Source organism: Hesperophylax consimilis, chromosome 27 (genome assembly GCF_061612785.1).
Source record: "Hesperophylax consimilis isolate HC1 chromosome 27, BYU_Hcon_1.0, whole genome shotgun sequence".
NCBI lineage: Eukaryota > Metazoa > Arthropoda > Insecta > Trichoptera > Limnephilidae > Hesperophylax > Hesperophylax consimilis.
The window spans coordinates 539149-561150 of NC_142862.1; the positions used below are offsets into that span (position 1 = coordinate 539149).

The following is a 22002-nucleotide window of genomic DNA, read 5'->3' on the forward strand; positions in this document are numbered from 1 at the left end:
TTTCGAATATCTAACCTCTTCATATTAATGAGCTTTTTAACATCTAGCTTCAGATACAGTGATCAGTGTCTCTTCTAACTGCACGAGCTTTTGTAGGAAATATCTAACTTTACGCAAAGGCCTCTCCTAATTCCATGAGCTTTCTAACATCTAACTTTAGACACGGGCCTCCCCCAAGTGTACCCTATCTTGTCCGCTCTTCACCAGGATTTCACTTTATAATTTTTGGAATCCTAGTTTAATCCATTTTAGCGGAATTTCGGCACTGGTTTTCTTTTCAACGTGCTTAGTTCTCTAGCTCGTGGTGGAAATGATGTAGCAGTTTTTTAAATGTGAATACCGCCCAAGAGTCCCACAACTGTTCCCAACCGTCTAGAACCAGTGAGACTATGGCATCCCCAATTTGGTATGTTTAATAGGCGGAAGGAGGGGAAGAATGGGTGGAAGAGAAAGGTGCGGAAGTACCTGACTATTCAGATCTGGTCACCAAACGCGACTAATTCAAGCAACGTTTCAATTCTGAATGGTCGTCGTTTACCGGGGCGATACTGAGAGTATCTTCCACTCTAAATTAATTAATTGTGAAACAACACAAATTATTCAAATAAAATTTACTTGGTGCGATTTATGTGTGCGACCATTATTTACTATCTATTTCCATTATCTTCGTTATCTATGTAATATTTTCCTGTTGTTTTTTATATTTTTATTTCAGGCGATGTATATTTTTGCCTTTATCGATTGTTTTCCCGTGTTCATTGGTCACTGTGGCCGGTGGCAGTCGGCCTTAACCGGTTCAAACTATTATAAACTGTTTCAAAACGTTTCATCCAAATGTAATTTTGCTTAACGTCGATATGCGTAACGTATCGACGCTGTTCCTGTACATCAAATCGGGATCCTTCGTAAAACACCTAATAGTTGTTGGTAATGGACAAGTGGTCCAAAGCGTCGGGTTCCCAGTGTTCCCACCCAAGCATCGCGGAAATCCTTTGCTAGCTAAATCCTCCATCATTACATATTTTCTCACTATGATGATAAAAATAACTAACCGTCACGCTATTTCCCGCACGGGCAGGCAGATATGATCAACCGCAACACGACTATGTTCCGTCACAAACTCCTTGTATCATTTACATGCTTTTTTAAATATTCCCAGTTGAGTTCTTTTGGACTGAATTTCTATTGTTTATTATGTATTAATATATTTCCTTATTTTCCAAATGTGTCGCATCTCAGAGAAAATTCAAATTAAAAACACATTTTTTACTTTTTAATTTTTACATCACGATTTACGCATTATGATTGTGGTTGAAGGTTCCTCGTATCTTATCTTTGTTTAATATTTTTATTGTTTAACCCTCATAAAAATTTCCATTATTTGTGTTCTTGTGATGTCAAGTATGATCCTGAAAACGTCAAAATTTTAGAGATTATAGAGATAAGTACAACGTCTACTTCGAATCTCATTAAAAACTTTTCCGATGCATCTTGTGATAGAATTATATACAACGTACATTATTATCTTGTGATAGACTTACATACAACATAACATAACATAATTATCGTCCCACGACTTTCGTTGGATTCAAAATATCGCCTGACTGCAGATTTTTTTTATAATTGGATTTAACAATTTAATTAAACTTTCTGTGATGATGATTAATAATGATTCGCCGAATATTATTCTTATGCAATTTTCGAAACTTTTTTGGAGTTGTTTTTTTATGTGAGTTTTCAAATATTTCCGTTTTTGAAAACATACAGTACAGACGAATCATACATTTCATAAATCTTCTTGAAAAAATTTGGCTTGTTTATTATTATTTATTTCATGGAGTCGATTCCTAATTTATTAAGAATCTCCTGAAATTATTCGTAATCCGGTTAAAGACGGGATGGCAGCCCTTAACGAATGAATTGACAAGTTTCCGGATTTTTTATTTCCGGTTTACTAATGTATTATCACGATGTTGGAACACGTGTTCATAAAAATCCTAATATTTTAGCATTTTGTCATTATATAATATCAAGGCAAATACAGGTGCATGAACACGTGTTCCGATATATTAGGAATTTATTAAATGTTTATCAGGAAATGGCCCGCAATCCCGTTTTTAGCCGGTTTGCCAATAATTTGAAAAGATTAAGATTCTTAATAAATTTGCAATATTTATTTTTTTCCTTGTGTTTGACGAGGAACGTAACCCCCACTACAATTTGTATGGTGGACAAGCCTCCTCCACTCCTCGCAGTTCTACGCTGCATGGAGAGCCAAGGACCTTTCTCTGCTTCTCCTGCCTAACACTTTGCCATTGACTATAGTGACTATGTGTTTCTCCATGTTGGAGTCCTCAGTTTGGTGAGCTTCATGCCGAACATATTTTAAAATACATTGTAGGCAGACGTTTGATAGGTTGATAGCAAATACCTACCGTAGATGGCCTATCTCTTCCAGAATGGATTCATTTGTACGCCACGAATGCGCCCTATCTTCTATCTATTTATGTATAGGAAAGTGTCTGGCGGGTACCTGGTGAGCGGCGTGGATTTCATTTGTTACTAATTTGGCCTCTTTGCTCTTTACTAGTAAGCCGGGGTTCGAAGTACATTTTATTAATCTGTGTTATTTAACAATTTACTCATTTAAAATAATATATAGTATATTGCGGCATGTTTCAGAGTGGAATATACTCTCACTATCGCCCTGGTGTAAGACCACTATTCAGAATTAGATCGTTGCTTGAAATGGCTCTGGCCGTGTTTGGTGATCAAAATAATAATCTGAATAGCCGGGTACTTCCCAACGCTCCTCTTCCCCTCCTCACTACCTTCAGCCTCACACTGTTGGAAGGACTTGGTACTCTTGTGCGGTTTCACATAAAAATAAAAATCTTCAGTTTTATTTCGAGACTGCAGAAATGTTGCACACTTAACCTTAAAAGCATGAGGAAGGTCACTGTCTGCATTATATTACTTCTATACGTCACGTATGTGTAGGTACTGCACCGACTGATAAATGTGTAATTATCAATTTGGGCGGAAATAAATAAATTAATTCGTCTAGGCCCAGAGCCTAGTGCGCAGTGTAAGTTGCACGTTGAACCGTAGGAACCAAGGTCTTTGTTCAATAGCTGGTGAAGAACCAGTTTGAGCTGGTATATTGGTTTCCTGCCTTCCGGATGCAGCCGATTCTCTCCGGTTCAACTAACCACCACGTCGAATTCGGCTTTAGAAAAACAAAAACAATTTACAAAAAATCAATCCAAAAACTGCGTGTTAGATTGTCATCATGAAATGTGTCTTTACCTCATTAGGTGTAGTCCAAGTAAGGAATGAATACGGTTTTCATAGAAACTTTGCATCGTTGCATATGTCCGGGTGAACGGTGGTTTTTCGGGGTGGTTTTACATCACAAAAGGTGAGCAAGGTTATTATTCAATCTATACACAGATAATTTGTATGCAATAATTGAAAGAGGTGGGCTAGGGCGCGAAAATGAGTAATCTGAAAGTACGATGCCTGTTATTTGCTGACAATGCGGTGCTGACTGACTATCTAACAGTATGGAAGATCTACAGTCTCTCGTGTCTAGGATAAACGAAGTATTTTGAAGTCAAGAGTCAGAAAACTGAAGGTTATGTATGAGACGATGTATGCACGAGAATGAAGGAAGGAGTGTGTACTAAAGCCGATTTTTTTAGCGGTCCATCTTCTGCCAACCCCTCGGGAAACGGCGTGACGATTGTTTACTTAGTTAGTCTTTACATTTCGTCTCACAAGAGTTCCAACTGTCCGGAGGAATATAGCATCCATAAGTGGATGTTATGAGGCTGAAGAAAGTGGGGATGGGAAGGAGGGTAAGGAGACGAAGAGAGGAAGGTTGGGAAGTACCTAGATTTTCAGCTCTGGACACTAAACACGGAAACAAAATGGCCGGTTAGTAGCCGAGTGTACATATTTATTTTAACGAAAGACAAACATTCCCCGGTTACGAATAACAATGGTTGACAACAAAGATATTAGAAGAACGAGATGTGCTATGAGCAGTTCATACTGTGTGGAATTGTTTTGCCCAGTGTCGCCGGTTTTGTTCACCAATACTACTGCATACCTTCGCTTACGCTAAGGTATCCGCACTAATACATAGAACAGATTTCTGTGCGTACACGTCCCGATAGCGTTCAAAGTACCCTAATTAGGTAGTACTCCGCCTACGTTCCGGCGGCCAACATAGCATATCTCGTTCTTCTAATATCTTTGGTTGACAATATTTGAAAATCTCCTACTACCACCACAGTAAGCGGAAAATGTTGCTAGTCGAGGAATTGAACACACTACAAACGCGATGCCAACTCAGCCACTGAACGGTCATTGCGTCGGTTTTTCACCAGGCGTCGCGGGTTCAAACCTCTGCTAGCTCATTATTATTGCACAAGCAATATTTCAGCTTATAATTATGGGATTCGAAGTAATCCGGGGGTCTTCGTGACCTTTTTCATAAAAAAAATTTCCATTTGAATTTGCGGACAAAATGCCCAACCAAAGTAAATTAATAATTAATCATAAGGTATTGCAAATATCTAGTACGGGAATGTCATATTTTATTTGTTTGTGTTTTAAATAATTAATTAATTATGCCATTAAATAATTTAATTTTTCATGATTTTAGAGGTCACGTTGTAATTTTTTTGTAAGTTAATTACAATGATTAAAAATAATAATCTTGCCCTACCCCTGCTGTAATACTATAACGAAAAATCAAATAAATAATAAGAAGTCTTAAAAAGTGGTTTTTTTTATAGAAATTTTAATGTATTTATCGGTCGTTTGTAAGTTGATTTTACGCACATTAAAATTATTTTTGAATCATTTTTATTAATAATTTAAAACACAAATAAATAAAGTAACCCATATCCTATATAAACCCATCCCTACTATATTTATTTATTTATAATATTGATTACATTTTATGCTTTTGACTGTCCAACTAGGAAGGATTCCCGATTTAGGACAGTCAAATAAACATCCCTACTATACCCATCCCTACTTTATATACACATCCCTACTATATATACACATCCCTACTATATATACACATCCCTACTATATATACACATCCCTACTATATATACACATCCCTACTATTTATACCCATCCCTACTAGTTATTTACTATATTTTGATTTTTTACTTTTTTATGTAGTTTGGTTGGGTATTTTGGCCTCAATTTGAAATAAAAGTTTTGTAGGAAAACGGTACCAGGACGCAGCCGTAGTCTGTTCCCATATCTGATACACAATCAGTGGCGGATCCAGGGGGGGGGTCACGGTGGTCATGACCCCCCCCTGGGCCCCAGCCCAGGGGGGGTCATGACTACCTAGGTCCTGGGCCCATCCAGGACCTAGGTGGACCACTAATTAAAATTGTTAAACATAATGTTTTTATATATTTTTTGTCACAATATAAATTTTATTTAAGTACTTTCAATATTTAATTAATTTAATATAATACTTTGTTTGACGGCAAACGCATTATTCGGGAACGAAAGCATCGAAAATTCGAATGTTACCTCGTCACCGCGCACCGCCACCGGCGCGCGCTCAAATTCTGCAAATGCAGAATGCTACGGATATGGTTGGCGAGTGGAAACGTTTTAAGCAATCATTTCTTTTATATATGATGGCGAATAACTACAACGAGGAAAAGGAAATTCAAAAAGTTGCAAGATTCCTACACACAATACTATGTTGAAGACACACCTGACACCATGTTATATTGTGGTGAAATAAGAACACGATTAATAATTGTAATCTGTACTGTATTGGTTGACAATTGACATTACACGAGCCTACGCCGCACAGTGGGCTGAAAATCGCCTTTCATAGACATAGAGACTTGAATTTTCAAGGGTATTTTTTTTGGCTAGAAATGGATTCTGCTGATCATTACTATGCTATAAAATGTCGTACGAAGCAATTGCGTGTACAAATGAAGGAGTTATAATTTTTTTAAGAAAAATTTGTATGGCGCTGACATTAAAAATGAGGCTATCTCTGGAATCATAAGGTTGGCCGTTCTATCCTTACACACAGATAATAATATTATTTATTTGTATTTTTTTGACATACTTCATATTGTGGCGCAAGGTGCGATTTTTTTAAAAAAAATCCTTAAGTGAAAAAAAAATCTTTTTTTTTGTTGATGATTCATTTTAATGCTTAAATGCTTTACATATGAGTATGCTTTGTCTAGTTTACAATATTTTATTTACACTGCAAGCCAAAACACTGTGCACAGTGGGCTGAAAATCGCCTTTCATAGACATAGAGACTTGAATTTTCAAGTGTATTTTTTTTGGCTAGAAATGGATTCTGCTGATCATTAATATGCTATAAAATTTTGTATGAAGCAATTGCGTGTACAAATGAAGGAGTCATAATTTTTTTAAGAAAAATTTGTATGGAACTGACATTAAAAATGAGGCTATCTCTGGAATCATAAGGCTGACCATTATTTCCTTACACACAAATATACTACTATTTATTTGTATTTTTTTGACATACTTCGTATTGTGGCGAAACTTGTGATTTTTTTTTTTAAATCCTCAAAGTTGAAAAAAAAACTTTTTTATGTTGAAGATTCATTTTAATGCTTAAATGCTTTACATATATATGAGTATGCTTTGTCTAGTTTACAATATTTTATTTACACTGCAAGCCTAAAAGCGTTTAAGCATTAAAATGAATCATCAACATTAAAAAGGGTTTTTTCAACTTTGAGGATTTTTAAAAAAACATCGCACCTTGCGCCACAATATGAAGTATGTCAAAAAAATACAAATAAATAGTAGTATTATCTGTGTGTAAGGATAGAACGGCCAACCTTATGATTCCAGAGATAGCCTCATTTTTAATGTCAGCGCCATACAAATTTTTCTTAAAAAAATTATAACTCCTTCATTTGTACACGCAATTGCTTCGTACGACATTTTATAGCATAGTAATGATCAGCAGAATCCATTTCTAGCCAAAAAAAATACCCTTGAAAATTCAAGTCTCTATGTCTATGAAAGGCGATTTTCAGCCCACTGTGCGCCGCCCGGGCTTGCGGAGCAAAAGACAATCTTAATGATATACCTAGTGTTACCATATCCAACAATACCTACTTTTTACTTGTATATATTATTATCAAAATTAAATTATAACTTCTTGTAACTGTAACTGACCTCCACCACAACACAAGCAAGCATTTTCGGCTTTCTGTGGTGGTGGTAGGAGTTATTGTTGGGTTATTCGTAACCCGGGAATGTTTGTCTTTCTTTAAAAAAAAAAAAAAAAACTTGACCACGACTACGTGACCCCCCCCTGGCGCCAAAGCTGGATCCGCCCTTGTACACAATGGTGTTTGTATGTTTGCTCTCGTTACGAAAATTGGATGACATCATTGATTATACATAAATTATAACCAATCATAAGTGCCCTTACAAAAGGAAGATTAATTTCAATAAATAAACCACAAAAGTCTTAATCAGTTCTGCATATTTTCATTAGCAACAATGGATCGCCATCGTTGTCAACTAATTATAATAAAAATAACACACTCATAATAAAAATAATAATAATTCTATATTTAGAAGACCTTTGTGTCTTGTGATCGAAATTAGAACGAACTGACCGGAACCGGTTCCTCTCAGTACTCGTTGGTATCGGAACGGTTCCAGCTAAGTATAGGATTATTTACATGAGACGTTACATCACTACTGGATTTATCGGCGCTACCAAAAATAGTGAGCTTATAATGAATATCAATATATTTCTAAACATTTTATTTCCATATAAAGTAATCGATTATACATGGTGTCCGGACACTCGTATTACAAGCGAACAGGTGAATCTATCACCAGGTTAATCTATATCACTTTTGGTGTCGATTTTATGGGATAAAATTTTTTTTGAGCTTTCGTTTTTGAGTACCTAAATCGAATCCGAAATTGAAATTCTTTAAGTTAAATAAAATCAGCTGTGTTGTTCTTTAGTGCGTCGACATGTAGACCAGGCCCATAACTTTTTAAGCCTTTAGTTGTCGAAAATAGTGCAAAAATTATGAAAAAAAAAACGAAATGCTTAGATCTAAAAAATAAAGTTTTTTGAGTTATGATTTGGATATGATCGACTCAAAATTCTAAATAAAATTTTTATCAAGGTAATGGAACGTTTGATCAACGACAAACTGCTCACACACCTCGAGAAGAACAAAATTATTAACGACGATGGATTGCAGTGAAAATCGTGGACTAAAAAGTGTGTGTCAGTATCGCTTTAATTTATAAATTTCTGCCATAAAATTCTCAAGTTCCACGACGCCAAATCTCATAGTTTTTCTTGCAAATAAGTTTTATGCTCTCTTTTTAAGATTTGTTTGTATCCAATGCATCTTGGTTAGGCTCAATCTGTAGGTTAAATTTACGGAAAGAGTAAAAGTAAATTCATATAAAAAATATGTTCATTTTTACCTTTGTATTATCCTAATAAATATTTCATTAATTTGTCTTCCTATATCTGAATTTACAGGTAATTAAATATCTTAAATCGGTGAAGCGTTTTTAAAAACAAGTGATTTGAAAACAAATATTGATAATATAAACTAGGTGAAGTCATTTGTTATCCGATTAATAAATTGTTACTATTTATTTAAAGGACAAAGTGTATAAACAATTATAATATAATGTGGTCGAACAATTCAGCGACATTTTTCAATAACTTCGTGTTTCCCCGATAACAAGATCGAGTTTGGATTGCCCTTAAAATTGAAGAAATAATTGTACTTGCTTATCTTGATATTGTTGTGCATTTCGCGAACGAATGCCGAATCAATGACTCAAAAGTAGTACTTATTTCGTTTAAAATCTAACAAAGAAGGACTCAACAAAAATACTTTTCTTTCTTCCTCGATAGATAACCAGAAAATACTTGCTCTGTTCGAGAAAGGTAACCAGTGAAGTTTTAACTTTGTGAAACCTCTGCGCTTTACGAGATAAAGAGTTAATCCCAGTTTCCGTAAACCAATCACCGGAGAAATCCTGACTTTTCCGAGCTATTACTGTAAAATCGTGTATTTTCTTACGGTACATCGAGAAAACTAGAATTTTCCGAGACTCTTACCAGTGAAATCCTGAATTTTCCGTTGAAAAACCAGTGAGAACCAGCCTATTTCGTGAGTTTTCCAGTGAACCACCGCTTCCTTTAAAATACCACTGATTTGGTGGAAGTGCAGCCCAAGAATTCGTTTAACTGCGTCGCGCGACTTCGTGACAATTGACCGCGAGAAGGCGGAGAACTCTTCTAGGCTGGCGTACTTGATGGTCGGAGTTGTCGTTCACATGGCTGTAGGCAGACCCCACCGTCGTCCCCGAGCTTTCAAAAGCGTGAAAACGGCCGAGGAAGTTCGCAAGGTGTACAACGATCTGAATTTGAATCTGACAAACATCTGACGTTAGATTTGACGGGCCTAACATAGGATAAAGGGGCCTTAATTTGACGGAACCGACAGTAAAGAATACTCTCAAGCTGACAGACTGGAGAGCTACGACAAGCCTGATTTGTGACGTAGATGACAAACTTGTGTACATGGGAACGCGTCATCTGATTCTACCGGGCTGGAAAAGAATACCTATTCGAGTGTATTGACGAAAAATTTAACCGACTGGAAAGCTACAAATCGCCCATTTTTTAAAGGATTGGACTTTGATGACAGACTATTTGCACCAATTGAAGACAAATAGAGTAAAGTCCTTCTATAAACGAAGGAAAAATACATCAAACATATCTGAGGAAAAGATTGTCTCCTTTTGACTGGCTGTTGCGATGTAATTTTGACAGACCTGAAAAAGTATCAAAAGAGTTACAGTCAAATACGGAATCGATAATCTTAAAAGCAAAATTATCTTCAAATGCTATTTTTGCACGAGATTTCGAACTAGTCAAATTTGATATTTAGATGTTTATAGTGCGTTTGCAAAAAAGATTGGGTTGAAAACAGTATTAAAAGAGCAAGATTTGAATATTTGTAAATCGAACATAAGAGCAAGATTCTAATATTTGGAAATCGAACATAATAGCAAGATTTGAATATTTGTAAATCGAACATAATAACAAGATTTGAATATTTGGAAATCGAACATAAGAGCAAAATTTGAAATACACCAAAATGTGCTACGTAAAATCGTTTGTGATCGTCGAGGATAAGCGCTTTGCACGCCGCGTGCTGTTTGTTCGCACGACGCGCATTTCGCGCGATAGACTGCGCGTGCGCGCGCTGCTTCTTGTGGAAGGGGTCGGAGCCGGAAACGAGACCTTCAGAGTCTGCATGTGGGTTCCCTTTTAATAAACATAACCTTTTTATAATGATCTATTTTGTAATAACATTATTATCCTGTCTTATTACTATGTTGTCTAAAAGAAATTCGGCTTTGTTTATTTAAGTGGGTACTTTTATTAATGTTAGTAATGAGTCTTTTGTTAAATATCAATAAAGAGGGCTTCTGTGAATGTATCTGTATTTAAGTATTTTATTTAGTCATTGGTCTGTATATTGATATGTATACTGGTACATTTCACCAATAATTTTCTACATTTTAATCATTTTTCTAAAACGTTGAACATTAGGTAGACGACACATTACGCTATACGCATCATGGCTTGGCCTATTTCAGCATATCGCTCGCCACACAATACCAATGGGAATGAATGATAGGCCAAGCCACGAGAATGAAGCGTGGTCGGTCAATTATTATAAATATCTGTTTAAATTAACCAAATAGTTTGTTTCCTTCATTTTATATTCTAAAACGCTATTTCATAGTTTGTTCACTATTTAATGGGCCTTTTGATTTATTGTTATTTTATCATTGATAATAAATAATAATATCTAACTGTACTTTTGTCTTTTTTTCCAGTGGTGGCACACTGCCGGCTCGTCCGTCCGCCCCATCTTCTGCTTCACCACCCCGCGTCGATGGACCTCTGCAACAATTGTGTTAGTTAAATCTTTACCAATATGACCCATTATAAATTCAATAGGGATGTTATTGCAACGCTGTACCATTTTGAAGTTAACACTAACTACCTTTGGACAAAGACATATTAAATACATGGCGTGCAAATCATACAGCTTAGACAAATAATAAAAACACTGACTAAATTTAAACTCTATTTCAGGGGCTTAGGATCACAGGAGCCTAACTACAAAAACTATTGTTTTTAAATTAACACGTTGACTGCCAACTACAAGATAACTCGAGACTACGAGATAACTCGTAGTGTGTTTACTTGCCATATTCGCTAAAATACGATAAAATTCGTAGTATATCAGTGCTAATATGGATAGATGGCTTCTGGGAAGAGAACAAAAAATCAATGCTGGCTTACAGAACAGAAATTTATTAATAAATTAACAGAAAATATAATTTTAAAAAAAAAATTATAATATAATATGATTAAACGAAACTGGCTTTTTAGACCGGAATTCTGAAAATTGCCGTGGCAGTCAACGTGTTAAGCTTGGTTTCGGTAATGCCATAATCTTATTTATTTATTATTTTTTTTTATATTAACTCCACACAGGAGGCCCTGAAGAAAATAATTTCCCCCAGGTCCTATGTCATCTTTGGGAATGCTGTGTGGAGGGAATTTATTAGTGACACGAAGCTCTATCTTGTACATATAGCTGTTTAAGAGATATAGTAGGACAATATTTATTTGTGTTTATCTCAAAATTATATTTTTATTGATAGGCCCCTGTGATCCTAAATCCCCGTTATTGCAAACTACTGTAAAACATATGCTTAAATGCAAAATATATATTTTACATGGTTCCATGAGAATTCAACACACCTTTAAAAAGTGAAAGTCATTAAAAGCGATGAAAAATAACGAACCTAAGCTTGTTTTTGTTTCATAATTTTCCTTTTTTCATATTATCCGAGGTATCCGGTTACTATTTTACATACAATCTATAATACCTAAACATACACCTATTCATATAATATCTTAAAACTTAGCTTAACAGAGTGTCTCTGGGTAAAGTCACAAACTTTGGGAGGTAATTCTAAATTACTTTTTTTCCATAGAAGAATATTATTTTTTCCATACAAAAAAATCAACTTTTGTACCTGGAAACAACCTTAAACCTTAAAATTTCAAAAAAATAAATATTTTTTACTAGTACTAACATGTAGAATCACCTCCCGTAGTTTGTGCAATTTCCTCCTGGATACCCTATATATTTTATTTCATCTTTTTGTTCTCGTTTTTTTTACATTTTTTCATTTAAATTTCTTTCTTATTTTTAAAAATTACCTATTATTTACCTGAAAACATCTGTACACAGGAATTTCCCAGTAAGACACGCAATGAAAAAATAATAATAATCTTTTATTGTTCCCTGTTTCCAGTATTGGGATCTCCTCAAAATGATCTGAAGTTGGAGCAGACACTAAGCAGAGTTAATTCACAGTAAGTTAAAAGTAGTGGAAATTATTTACCTTTTATAAATTATGAAATTTGTTTTAGTCACTTTTAAATACAAAAATTTACTAGTTTCGTCACTTTACTGTAACATTTTACGCGAAACTTCACTCGTTTTACCAACCCAGTAACTTGTAATATTATTTTAAAATTTTATTATAACTTTTTTTTCCTGAATAAAATTAAATTAAAAAGAAACAATGTTAAAATCAAAACACGCTTTTAGCAAAGAAATTTAAAAATGTAAATAAATGTTTAATTATTAACCAGGAAAAATTAAATTTTATAATTATTGTGGGATTTGTGAAGCTGAAAGTATTTATTGAATACCTCAGAATCATTGCCCATCAAAAACAAATGTTGTGAATTTTCGTTATATTATTATAATATTTTTTTGTTAGAGAGACAACCAGAATTGCCTTTCAAAAGAACACCGTTAATAAACTTTAAAAAGAGTCACAGAGACTTTAAAATTCAGATTTAGATCTGTCAAACATTTAAACCAATTAATTTCAAGTATCAAATAAAGAATTATTTATTTATAAAATAATTTTGATACCTGCTTTATCGCTTGTCTGATATGATCAGTTCCAATTTTTCAAAATTAAAAGTTCATTGAACTTGATTTATTGTTTCATTATGCAAGAAAACAATTTCAATGTCAAAAATTCTAAAAGGAGGTGATGGTTGTTTTGATGGCCATCAAAGTCAAACATTCTAAATGGAGCTGATGGTTGTTTTGATGGCCATCAAACGTCAAACATTCTAAATGGAGCTGATGGTTGTTTTGATGGCCATCAAACGTCAAACATTCTAAATGGAGCTGATGGTTGTTTTGATGGCCATCAAACGTCAAACATTCTAAATGGAGCTGATGGTTGTTTTGATAGTCATCAAATTTAATGTGAAGAGAGTTTAAAATAGCCCAACACTAGCTTTAATTCATTCCGTTGAACTTTTGAAAAAAAATCCACTAATAAACAGTTTGTTTGTCACCATTCCAGCGGATCTTCTTTGGACTGTGATGACGACATCCCTTGCAGAGCTCTGGTACAAATTACTCCAGCTAGTCCAGGAGAAGTTTTCGAAGTAAGTTGACGACTAACTAACTAATCATCAAGCCAGGCAGAGAGGTTACACCGCCACACAACTCTGTCTCGTCACACACTTCTTGCTTCATTCACAATCTCCTGTTATTCTGACCCTTTCCATGATCTTACATATGATTCAGTTTCTCCGATAGTTCTTGATTTTGCCTGATCAGTCGTTACTATTAATGTGAGTAATCCAGTCAAATTTTGAATGGTTAAAAAACATTAACTGAAGTTTGTCTTTCAAACCTATATCTTTTTCCTATCTATTAATAATATTAACTATTATAAAAAAAGTTAACAACATTTAATTTGATTAAGGTAGATCGTTTACCCGTTACTCTCGGTGTTCCGATGCTCAATTTTCGCCATCCGCCAGTTGATCCTATTTTCGTAATAACTTACTTGCTTTTTGCAAAATTATATTTTTTAAATTGTACCGTTTTACCAGATAGTGTGTCTATCTATCTATATAAATAAACATGTAATTGTTCGTTTATTCAAAATCTTAAATTTCCGAAAGTTCTTCACCTATTACGTTGTAATTTTGACATAACGTTGCATTTGAATACACATGTGTTTTTATATGCCTATAATGTATAGATGTCACCTGTGACAGGTAAAAACATGCCTTTTTTTTAAACAACTCCATCCGTTGGACGTAAAAGCAACATGCGCTATTGTTTCTCTATCTGCACGGACAGACTGAGAACTTTATTTATAAAAATAGTATATAATTCCCAGAACAACTCGGAGAAATGTTTCTTTTTACTGTGCCTATTGGCAACCACGGAACACATTGGTTAACCACAGTAGTAAAAGTGTGACTAACTAACATCACGCCGTTCCCCCGTAGGGCTAGGCAGAGAGGACGGACTGCCAAACAACTCGGTCTTGGCACACACTTCTTGCCTCATTCACATTCATACATCGTCTCATACATACTCTTCTATTATTCTGACTCTTGACATGGCCCGACTCGAGTATCTGATTCACTTGATCGTGCCGTGTCTTCCTCGGGCGTCCCCGACTTCTGGAACCTTTAAAAAAAGTGTGTGCCTTCAAAATTGTTATGGTATGAGTCTGAGAAAGAACAAAGGCAAAAATATTGCCGATTCTGTTGCTGATTCCATAGATATGGCGTAATAACAAATGGTTTTTATAAATGGCGTTTACACTTGCCTCTGATTTAAACTTACCCGACATTACTAAATTTGATTCAGTAATAACTGTTGCATCCGAAACTGCTTACGAATTACAACTTCAGATGAACATGAAAGTGAACTGTAAATAATTTAAACGAGACCAAATGAATTTGTGTTTGCTGGAATCAAATGATAGTATGTCTAGGAATGAACAATGTATGGAAGGAAGTAAAAAAGGATGACCAATCACTTACCACTGTATCTCTGCGAACGAGCACACAACACAATCACAATATAGTGAGATCCACGCCTCGATGCCTTCTCAAGGTAATTATTGCCACAACACAAGAGAATGAGTACTTAAAAACGATATTATGCACTTCCAAGATAGTCAACTTCCTTCTTCTTACTTTTCAACGAGACTATGTACACGAAAAACAACAAAAACTTGCTTCCAAGGTAGTCCCAATCCTCCTTCTATTTTCAAAACAAATGCACTCGAATTTGCACTATGTTATTGCCATTGTTCCAAATTTCAAATACTTTTCCAGCAAGGTGATGGTTAGGGATAGGTAGGAACTGGATGAATGACATCCTGGTAGGAACTAAGTGTATTCCCACTCAAACAATTACAGTGTAATACTGTAACAATGTAAGCATCGTTGTCTTGGAATGTTAAAACCCTACGATCTGATACATTATTATTTATTTCCAGACTACCGCCTTGACAGAATGTGCCACGGCTGCGGAAACCAGGGCCTGGCTCTCGAAGAACAGGTTCGCCGGGCTCATCCCCACCTTCACCAACTTCTCCGGATCTGATCTTCTCAGGTTTGTCGCAGTTGTTTTGTACGCGGCGCGTAAGGTTGGAAAAGTGAAAACCTTATCCACACGACTATCCTTCTGCGTCAATCTCCATACGGAGGGTAGTATAGCATATTATGTGATCCACGAAGTTTCACTAAAACTAAATACGCTATTATATTACAATAAAACACTTATCAAACTTCTTTCTACAACTTCCAATGTATCTTTATATCTTTCATACTTTTTCATGTGCACCTTTTATCGCCGTAATAATTTAGTTATGTTCTGTAAAACACCCAATCTAGCGTAATAAAGGTTTGTTAAATACAAACATGATTAACAACAATCTTTTCATTTTACTACAAATTGCTCTGTAACTACTTTCATAGTACCTTAAGTACTTATTTTTTGTAACTCCTTTGTACAACAGAACTCAGTTTATTATGTTATGTACTATACACTTATTATTGCACTCCTAAACAACTTACCTTCAAGACGTGAATAAATAAATAAATTGTATGAAAACATGGTGGATGGTTAGATTACGTTGAAACTGCATGATATAGCGTTGTCACGGTTGTTGTTTGTTATGAATTTTAAAATAAATAATTATTGATTATTGGTTTTTTTGTTTTCAGGTTGTCGCGTGATGACTTAATTCAAATTTGCAGCTTGGCTGATGGCATTCGGCTCTACAACGCTCTGCATTCTGAGTGAGTATTATTCTACTTAGAATATGTATTATGTAATATGATAAGCTAAGCCATTTTTACATACACAGGTAATAAATTCAAGGCAGATGGGCCATGCGCACACCGTTGCCTCGCCTTTGTTTCTACCCGCACACCAAATGCATAACTGCCTTTTCTTAGCTGCTTTGATCACAGTTTGGTCGTAACTCGGTGACAGTCGGCACGCTTCGATGTCGTCTCTTCGTTCGTTTCTATTATCTATGGTTTTATTTGAATTTAACATGCAAGCCATTGCAAGTTGAAAGTTCACAAGAACACAATTTGAAGGGGATTTTAGTGAAGACAAGAACATACAGTAAAAAAAATAGAAACAATGTTAATTTAATTTTTTACCTTTTTCCAGACATGCACCAGCCCGCTTGACCTTGTACGCCAAGAAAGGCGGAGAGAAGCCTTTCAGTGCGATCTACCTGAGGAGCTACCAAGCTACGGAGCTGCGGAGAAAGCTGTTCACCCTGTTCCAGGTGTGTACACAAATCAATTAATAAACATTAACTGATGTTTGTTGTTCAAAATTTTTTTTCCTACCTATCCATATTATAAAAATGTTATCAACATTCAATTTGACTAAGGTAGATTGTTTACACGTAACTCTTGGGGAGCTGATGCAAAATTTTCACTGTCTGCCAGCTGATTCTATTTTCATAATAACTTATTTGTTTTTTGTACAATTATGTTTTTATGAATTGTACCGTAATAATATTATTATTCTTCAATGAGCAGGCAGCGTTCTTTAACAGTAATTTGTTTTAAATTTTAAATAAGTTATTCTTTTCTTCTCTTCAGATTACAATCCAATAAAGCTTTAAATTAAAATTATAATTAATCGTTACTCTCCTTGATTTCAGGATGGCTCTAGTAGAGCGGAGATTTCAAACATATACATGGCTGGACCGAACGGTATAAAGATTCATCTGACCGATGAAGTTATTCAAAACCTCAAGAATGACTCCATGTTTCGTTTAGAATCCATCGAAGGAGGTATCCTAATGAAACCGGCATAAATATATCATATCTTAAATCAAAATACTCACCAACCATCCTGCCATTTCACCACTTTCACTTGATCGTGCCACGGTTTCCTTGCTCGTCTCCGATTCATTCTTTAATCTGCATCAACGGCGTATATCAAAAGTTGAATGGAAGAAATATCGTTTATCACTGCTCAGATGTCTGGTTTAATGCCTGTCACTGCAGTGGTAGGCAGAGACACATCTCCACACACCACTATAGTTGTGGCCATGTTGTTTGCCTTCTCTTCTTCCAATTCCCTTCATCCTAGCAACATTTCCCTAATGAGGGTATTGTAGTTACAATAATTACAAACAATGTAACTGTTGTGTGGCGTTACAATGAAAATATAGGTAATTGTGGATAATTAATGATGGTTTCATAAAATACATCTGAAAATAACATCCTATTTTGACAATTTTTGTTAATAGAATTATTGGGTGACCTAGAAAAATCTTTTGTGAAATGAAAAGAAAAGAAAAAATCGTCAAATTGATATTATATACAAGTTGTACAAATGTGCAATTAATTTAGCAATATTCATAAGAATTAGATATGGTAATATTATTTGATTGTAAACATTTTAATTCATTTTATATTTGACAAAGTGTTTTTTTTTCAATAAAATGTCTACATATTTCTATTTGGTAAATGAAAAAAAATATTTTTTATTTTTCTAATATTGAAATATATTATATAAAATCAATGTTGTGTATTTTTATAGCTATATTTTTATGGTATAAAGAATATATTTTTAAGCTTACATATTATTAAAAAATCATATTAGAAATATATTTTTTAAATTTTATACGAACTTTGTCTATGTTAATCTAAAGTGCTGGGTCTTTTACAGTTACGGTTTGATTATTAGAGTTATTTGGTGATAGCCAACCTCCAATGGGAGAGGCCCCAGAAGAAGAAGAGTTATTTTGATTGGGATGTGCATTTTGCAGGTACAGTGAAACCTCTATCGATCGTTCCTCAAATAATCGTTTTCCCGGATGTATCATTTATTTCTTCTAGTCCCAATTCATTTCATACAAAAATAGATCGCATCGATCGTTTCTACGTCCACCATTTTCCCGCATTCATCGTAGGAATTACGTCGCGTATTTGATATATTTTGTCTATGTTTAAACGGCGCCAGACAGCACTTGTTACGATGCGCGAAAATTGTGAGAGAGAAAGAGAAAGAATAACAGTTTGTCGCCGCCATCAGTCGCTAGTTGTCTTCAGTTGTCGCTAGATACCCGAACTTAGTGGAGTGTTTGCAGTTATCCTTTTTGAGCTTTTAAACTATCTTCGAAATGAGCCGTTTGATGAAAAAAGTACGTACTCTTCAAGAAAGATTGAAAATTATCAAAGAGGTGGAAAAAAACCCCGCTGAAAAAGCGTCGATATAGCCAAGCGTTTAGGAATCGCGGCATCCACGTTAAATTCTATTTTCTTGAAAAAAAACGAAATTCGGGAGCAAATTCAAAAGTGCGGAAAATCTTCGAAAACTAGAAAAACCAGTAAAGAATTAAAGTTTAGCGAACTGGAGAAAATTCTTATCTCTTGGTACCAAATTTGACAAATTTTAACAATTTTGTTACTTTCGACGACAATATTCCAACTTGTGGGATAGAAACTATCGAAAGCTTGTGTGACGCAAGATTGACGGAGACAACAAAAGAGGTCGATATTGATGAAGAGGAGCCGCTGCCTGTACCTTCATTTTCAGAAACATGCATACTCTTTGAAAGATTGAAAACTTTCTTCTACGCACACTCAATAACTGATGCCGAAAAGAATATCATTTGCAAAGCCGAAAATATACTGTTGACTTGCGGAAATAAAACAGTAAAAAAACAAATGTCGATGAAAGATTATGAATTTACAATGCAATAAACTTTAAAATAAATTTTCTTCTGTTTAGCTTTGTATTTTTTTAAATAAATACATTTATTTACATCTAAAACTTATTTTCTTCTTATAATTTTAATCTACCAACGGTTATGCAGATTGGGAGGACGGTATCTTTACTGGATTGTATCTCCTTGTGTTTTGTCCTCTTAATCCCGCATTCATCGTTTATTTCGATAGGTCCCTTTAAAACCAATAGATAGAGGTTTCACTGTAACAGAAAAGCTCACTAAACTATATTTTTGTAGGAAGTTTTATTGTAGTTTTATTTTTAGGCAGCTTAATGTATTTTTTTAAATAAAACATGTACAATACCGCCAGGGGAAAACCTGGCAAGTGTCAATTAGTGAAAATGACAGATTATAGTGCAAAATATGTTATAAATCAAAAACAGGTACTTTGTAAAATCAAACGAACATCGCTACATATATTTCGTAAAATTTAATTTTGTTTAAAGTTAAGATGCGTAGCTTGCGAGAAGATACCATATCAACTTACAAACACATGCGACAGTTGCTAGAATTCACAGAGGACTTAGGGGGTATTTCACTATCTCTGATTATGTTCTGACTAAGCACTAATCCACGGATTAGTCATTTTTTCGTTTTCACTATATCTGAATAACGCTAACGCTCGGGTTAAAGTTCGATTTGACTAATCAGTGCTCGAACTTCACGTTAGGCGCTATTCCTCGAATCAAAGATGGCGTCAAAACATTCCGAGTTTGACAGCTGAGAAGTGAGTCGAATTTTGTTGAATGAATTTGAATGCTTGTATGATCCATCCTGAATTATTTGATTGTGTTCAAAATAAGAAACAATGTATTAATTCGACACGAATCTATCTAAAATGACCTGATAATCACTTAACAAACCTTAACCTGATAATCATTTAAACACTTAACATAACATAATCCTTATTCCCTAACTTAGCGGTATAGTATGTAAATAAATAATTAGTATGATCTATTTACTAATAATTTGAGTAATTCTTATAATCTTATAATCTTCTTATAATTCTCTAACGTCTTCATTCTCTTCTTGCAACCCTAACTAGCTCTTCACAATTTTTATTATTATTTTTTCATACCATAGTAATGTATAGATTCTATTCAAACTGTAAAATTCACCCGCCATAACACAGGGTCATCCCTAGCATGGAGGGTGAAATATCAAAAAAACTATATGTACCCTCTAAGTCTTGTATTAATAAAATAAATAAATAAATAAATAAATAAATAAATAAAATCAACATAATATAACCAAAAAAATGCACACTTCGCGGTGTGCGGACTGTGACGCATGACAGCCGTGGCAGTAGATGGAGAAACTGCAAACATTTTGCGATGTTGCCAGACTATTTCGAGTGTTATCTACCCGGAAGCTCGGAAACAATGATGAAACGGTCGCCGTTGAATAACGAAGTTATTCTGATCTTCAAAGCCAGCCAACGGATAGCTAGTCAGATATTTAGCCCGACATAGTGAAATACCCCCTTAGTGGTAAGGCAAGCTAGACGACAGTACAGTAACTGACCGTGCAAGAGTAAGATAACCCAACCCGGTCGCATCGGTGCACAAAGCTTGGCGCTCGCGTCCTGGTACTCGGTTGATTGTTGAATTTGACGATATGAATATGGACGAATTATTGATTGTGTGCTTACAAGTTGTCGGGATTGTTTGAGAGAGTATGGTTGTTTTTACTTGGTACTTGTTTAAGTTGTGCGCTGACATCAGACTTTGTATTCGTTAGGGTACACTTCCCGGGGTAGACTTTACTAAAATGGCTATTGAATATTGAAAATATTTGTATCCTTGTATTTTACATGATGACCTCATCAGAATATTTGATATATTTTTGTAATTTGTAAAGTATAATAGAAAACCCTATTCATTCGGTGCAATTTGTATTTATCCAAGGCAGCAAAAGCACTCCAACGGAGCCTGTCATAAAATTTGCACGGCTTTATCAGTGTGTAAGTTTTACGTCGACGCAACTGTTTTCAGCTCGGGACGTTATTTCAATAGTTTTTTTATAAAATAGGGCTAGACATCACATCATAATTAGATCTTTATAATTCTCTTTTAAATCTTTGACCAAGCGGTAATAAAACTAGTTATACAAACTGTGTACAAATTATGTAGCATTTTGATTTTAACATTAGAAATTATAGACAAGGCTTCAGAAGTCTAGTAAGTAAGCGTACCAGACTTCCCTTCAAGCATTAAATGCTACTGTGTGACGCTCTCATCATTCATGTAAACAAGCCATTTGTTAGTAATATTATATTGACGGGATATCAGTAATATATTTTCTTAATATACTAAACATTTCAATGAATGTGGTAGTACGTATACTATTAAGTATTTTTAAAAGGTTGTTTTGCCCCGTTATTGATTGTTTTGCTCAGCTTTATTTTAGAAATTGTATATTTTATTGTGCTTTTTGAAGACACAGACATTATTAAAACTTATTACATAAGTAGCTTATCTTTAAATATATCTCATTAAGTGGCTGGTTCATTGAGGTTTTATCAAATTTGCAAGAGATTATGTATGAAATCATTTTAGTGTTTTTATTTGATGTTATTATTAGAAATAAACATTAGCATAGTTAGGTACTTTTAAGAAATTACTTATTATTTAAAATTTTTGCTCAGCAAGTAAAAATAAAAACTAAAAGAAATTGTTGTTATAATATAGATAATGGTCACGGATTACTATTTATTATAACATTGATGAATAAACAATTTCGTTTTATATTATG

General features: G+C 34.5%; 1 protein-coding gene across 2 annotated transcripts in view; it reads left to right on the forward strand.

Annotated features, from left to right (window-relative positions):
- The window catches only part of gem (transcription factor CP2 like gemini), an 84405-nt gene extending 63088 nt beyond the window's left edge, over nucleotides 1-21317 (forward strand). For both annotated transcript variants that reach the window (XM_089647819.1, XM_089647821.1), the window contains 7 exons: nucleotides 10957-11036; nucleotides 12454-12514; nucleotides 13531-13615; nucleotides 15478-15593; nucleotides 16208-16282; nucleotides 16665-16785; nucleotides 17170-21317. In XM_089647819.1, the coding sequence (XP_089503945.1) occupies nucleotides 10957-11036; nucleotides 12454-12514; nucleotides 13531-13615; nucleotides 15478-15593; nucleotides 16208-16282; nucleotides 16665-16785; nucleotides 17170-17325 (694 nt within the window). In that variant the 3' untranslated portion in view covers nucleotides 17326-21317. The remainder of the gene's footprint in view (nucleotides 1-10956; nucleotides 11037-12453; nucleotides 12515-13530; nucleotides 13616-15477; nucleotides 15594-16207; nucleotides 16283-16664; nucleotides 16786-17169) is intronic.
- Nucleotides 21318-22002: the final 685 nt, after the last annotated feature.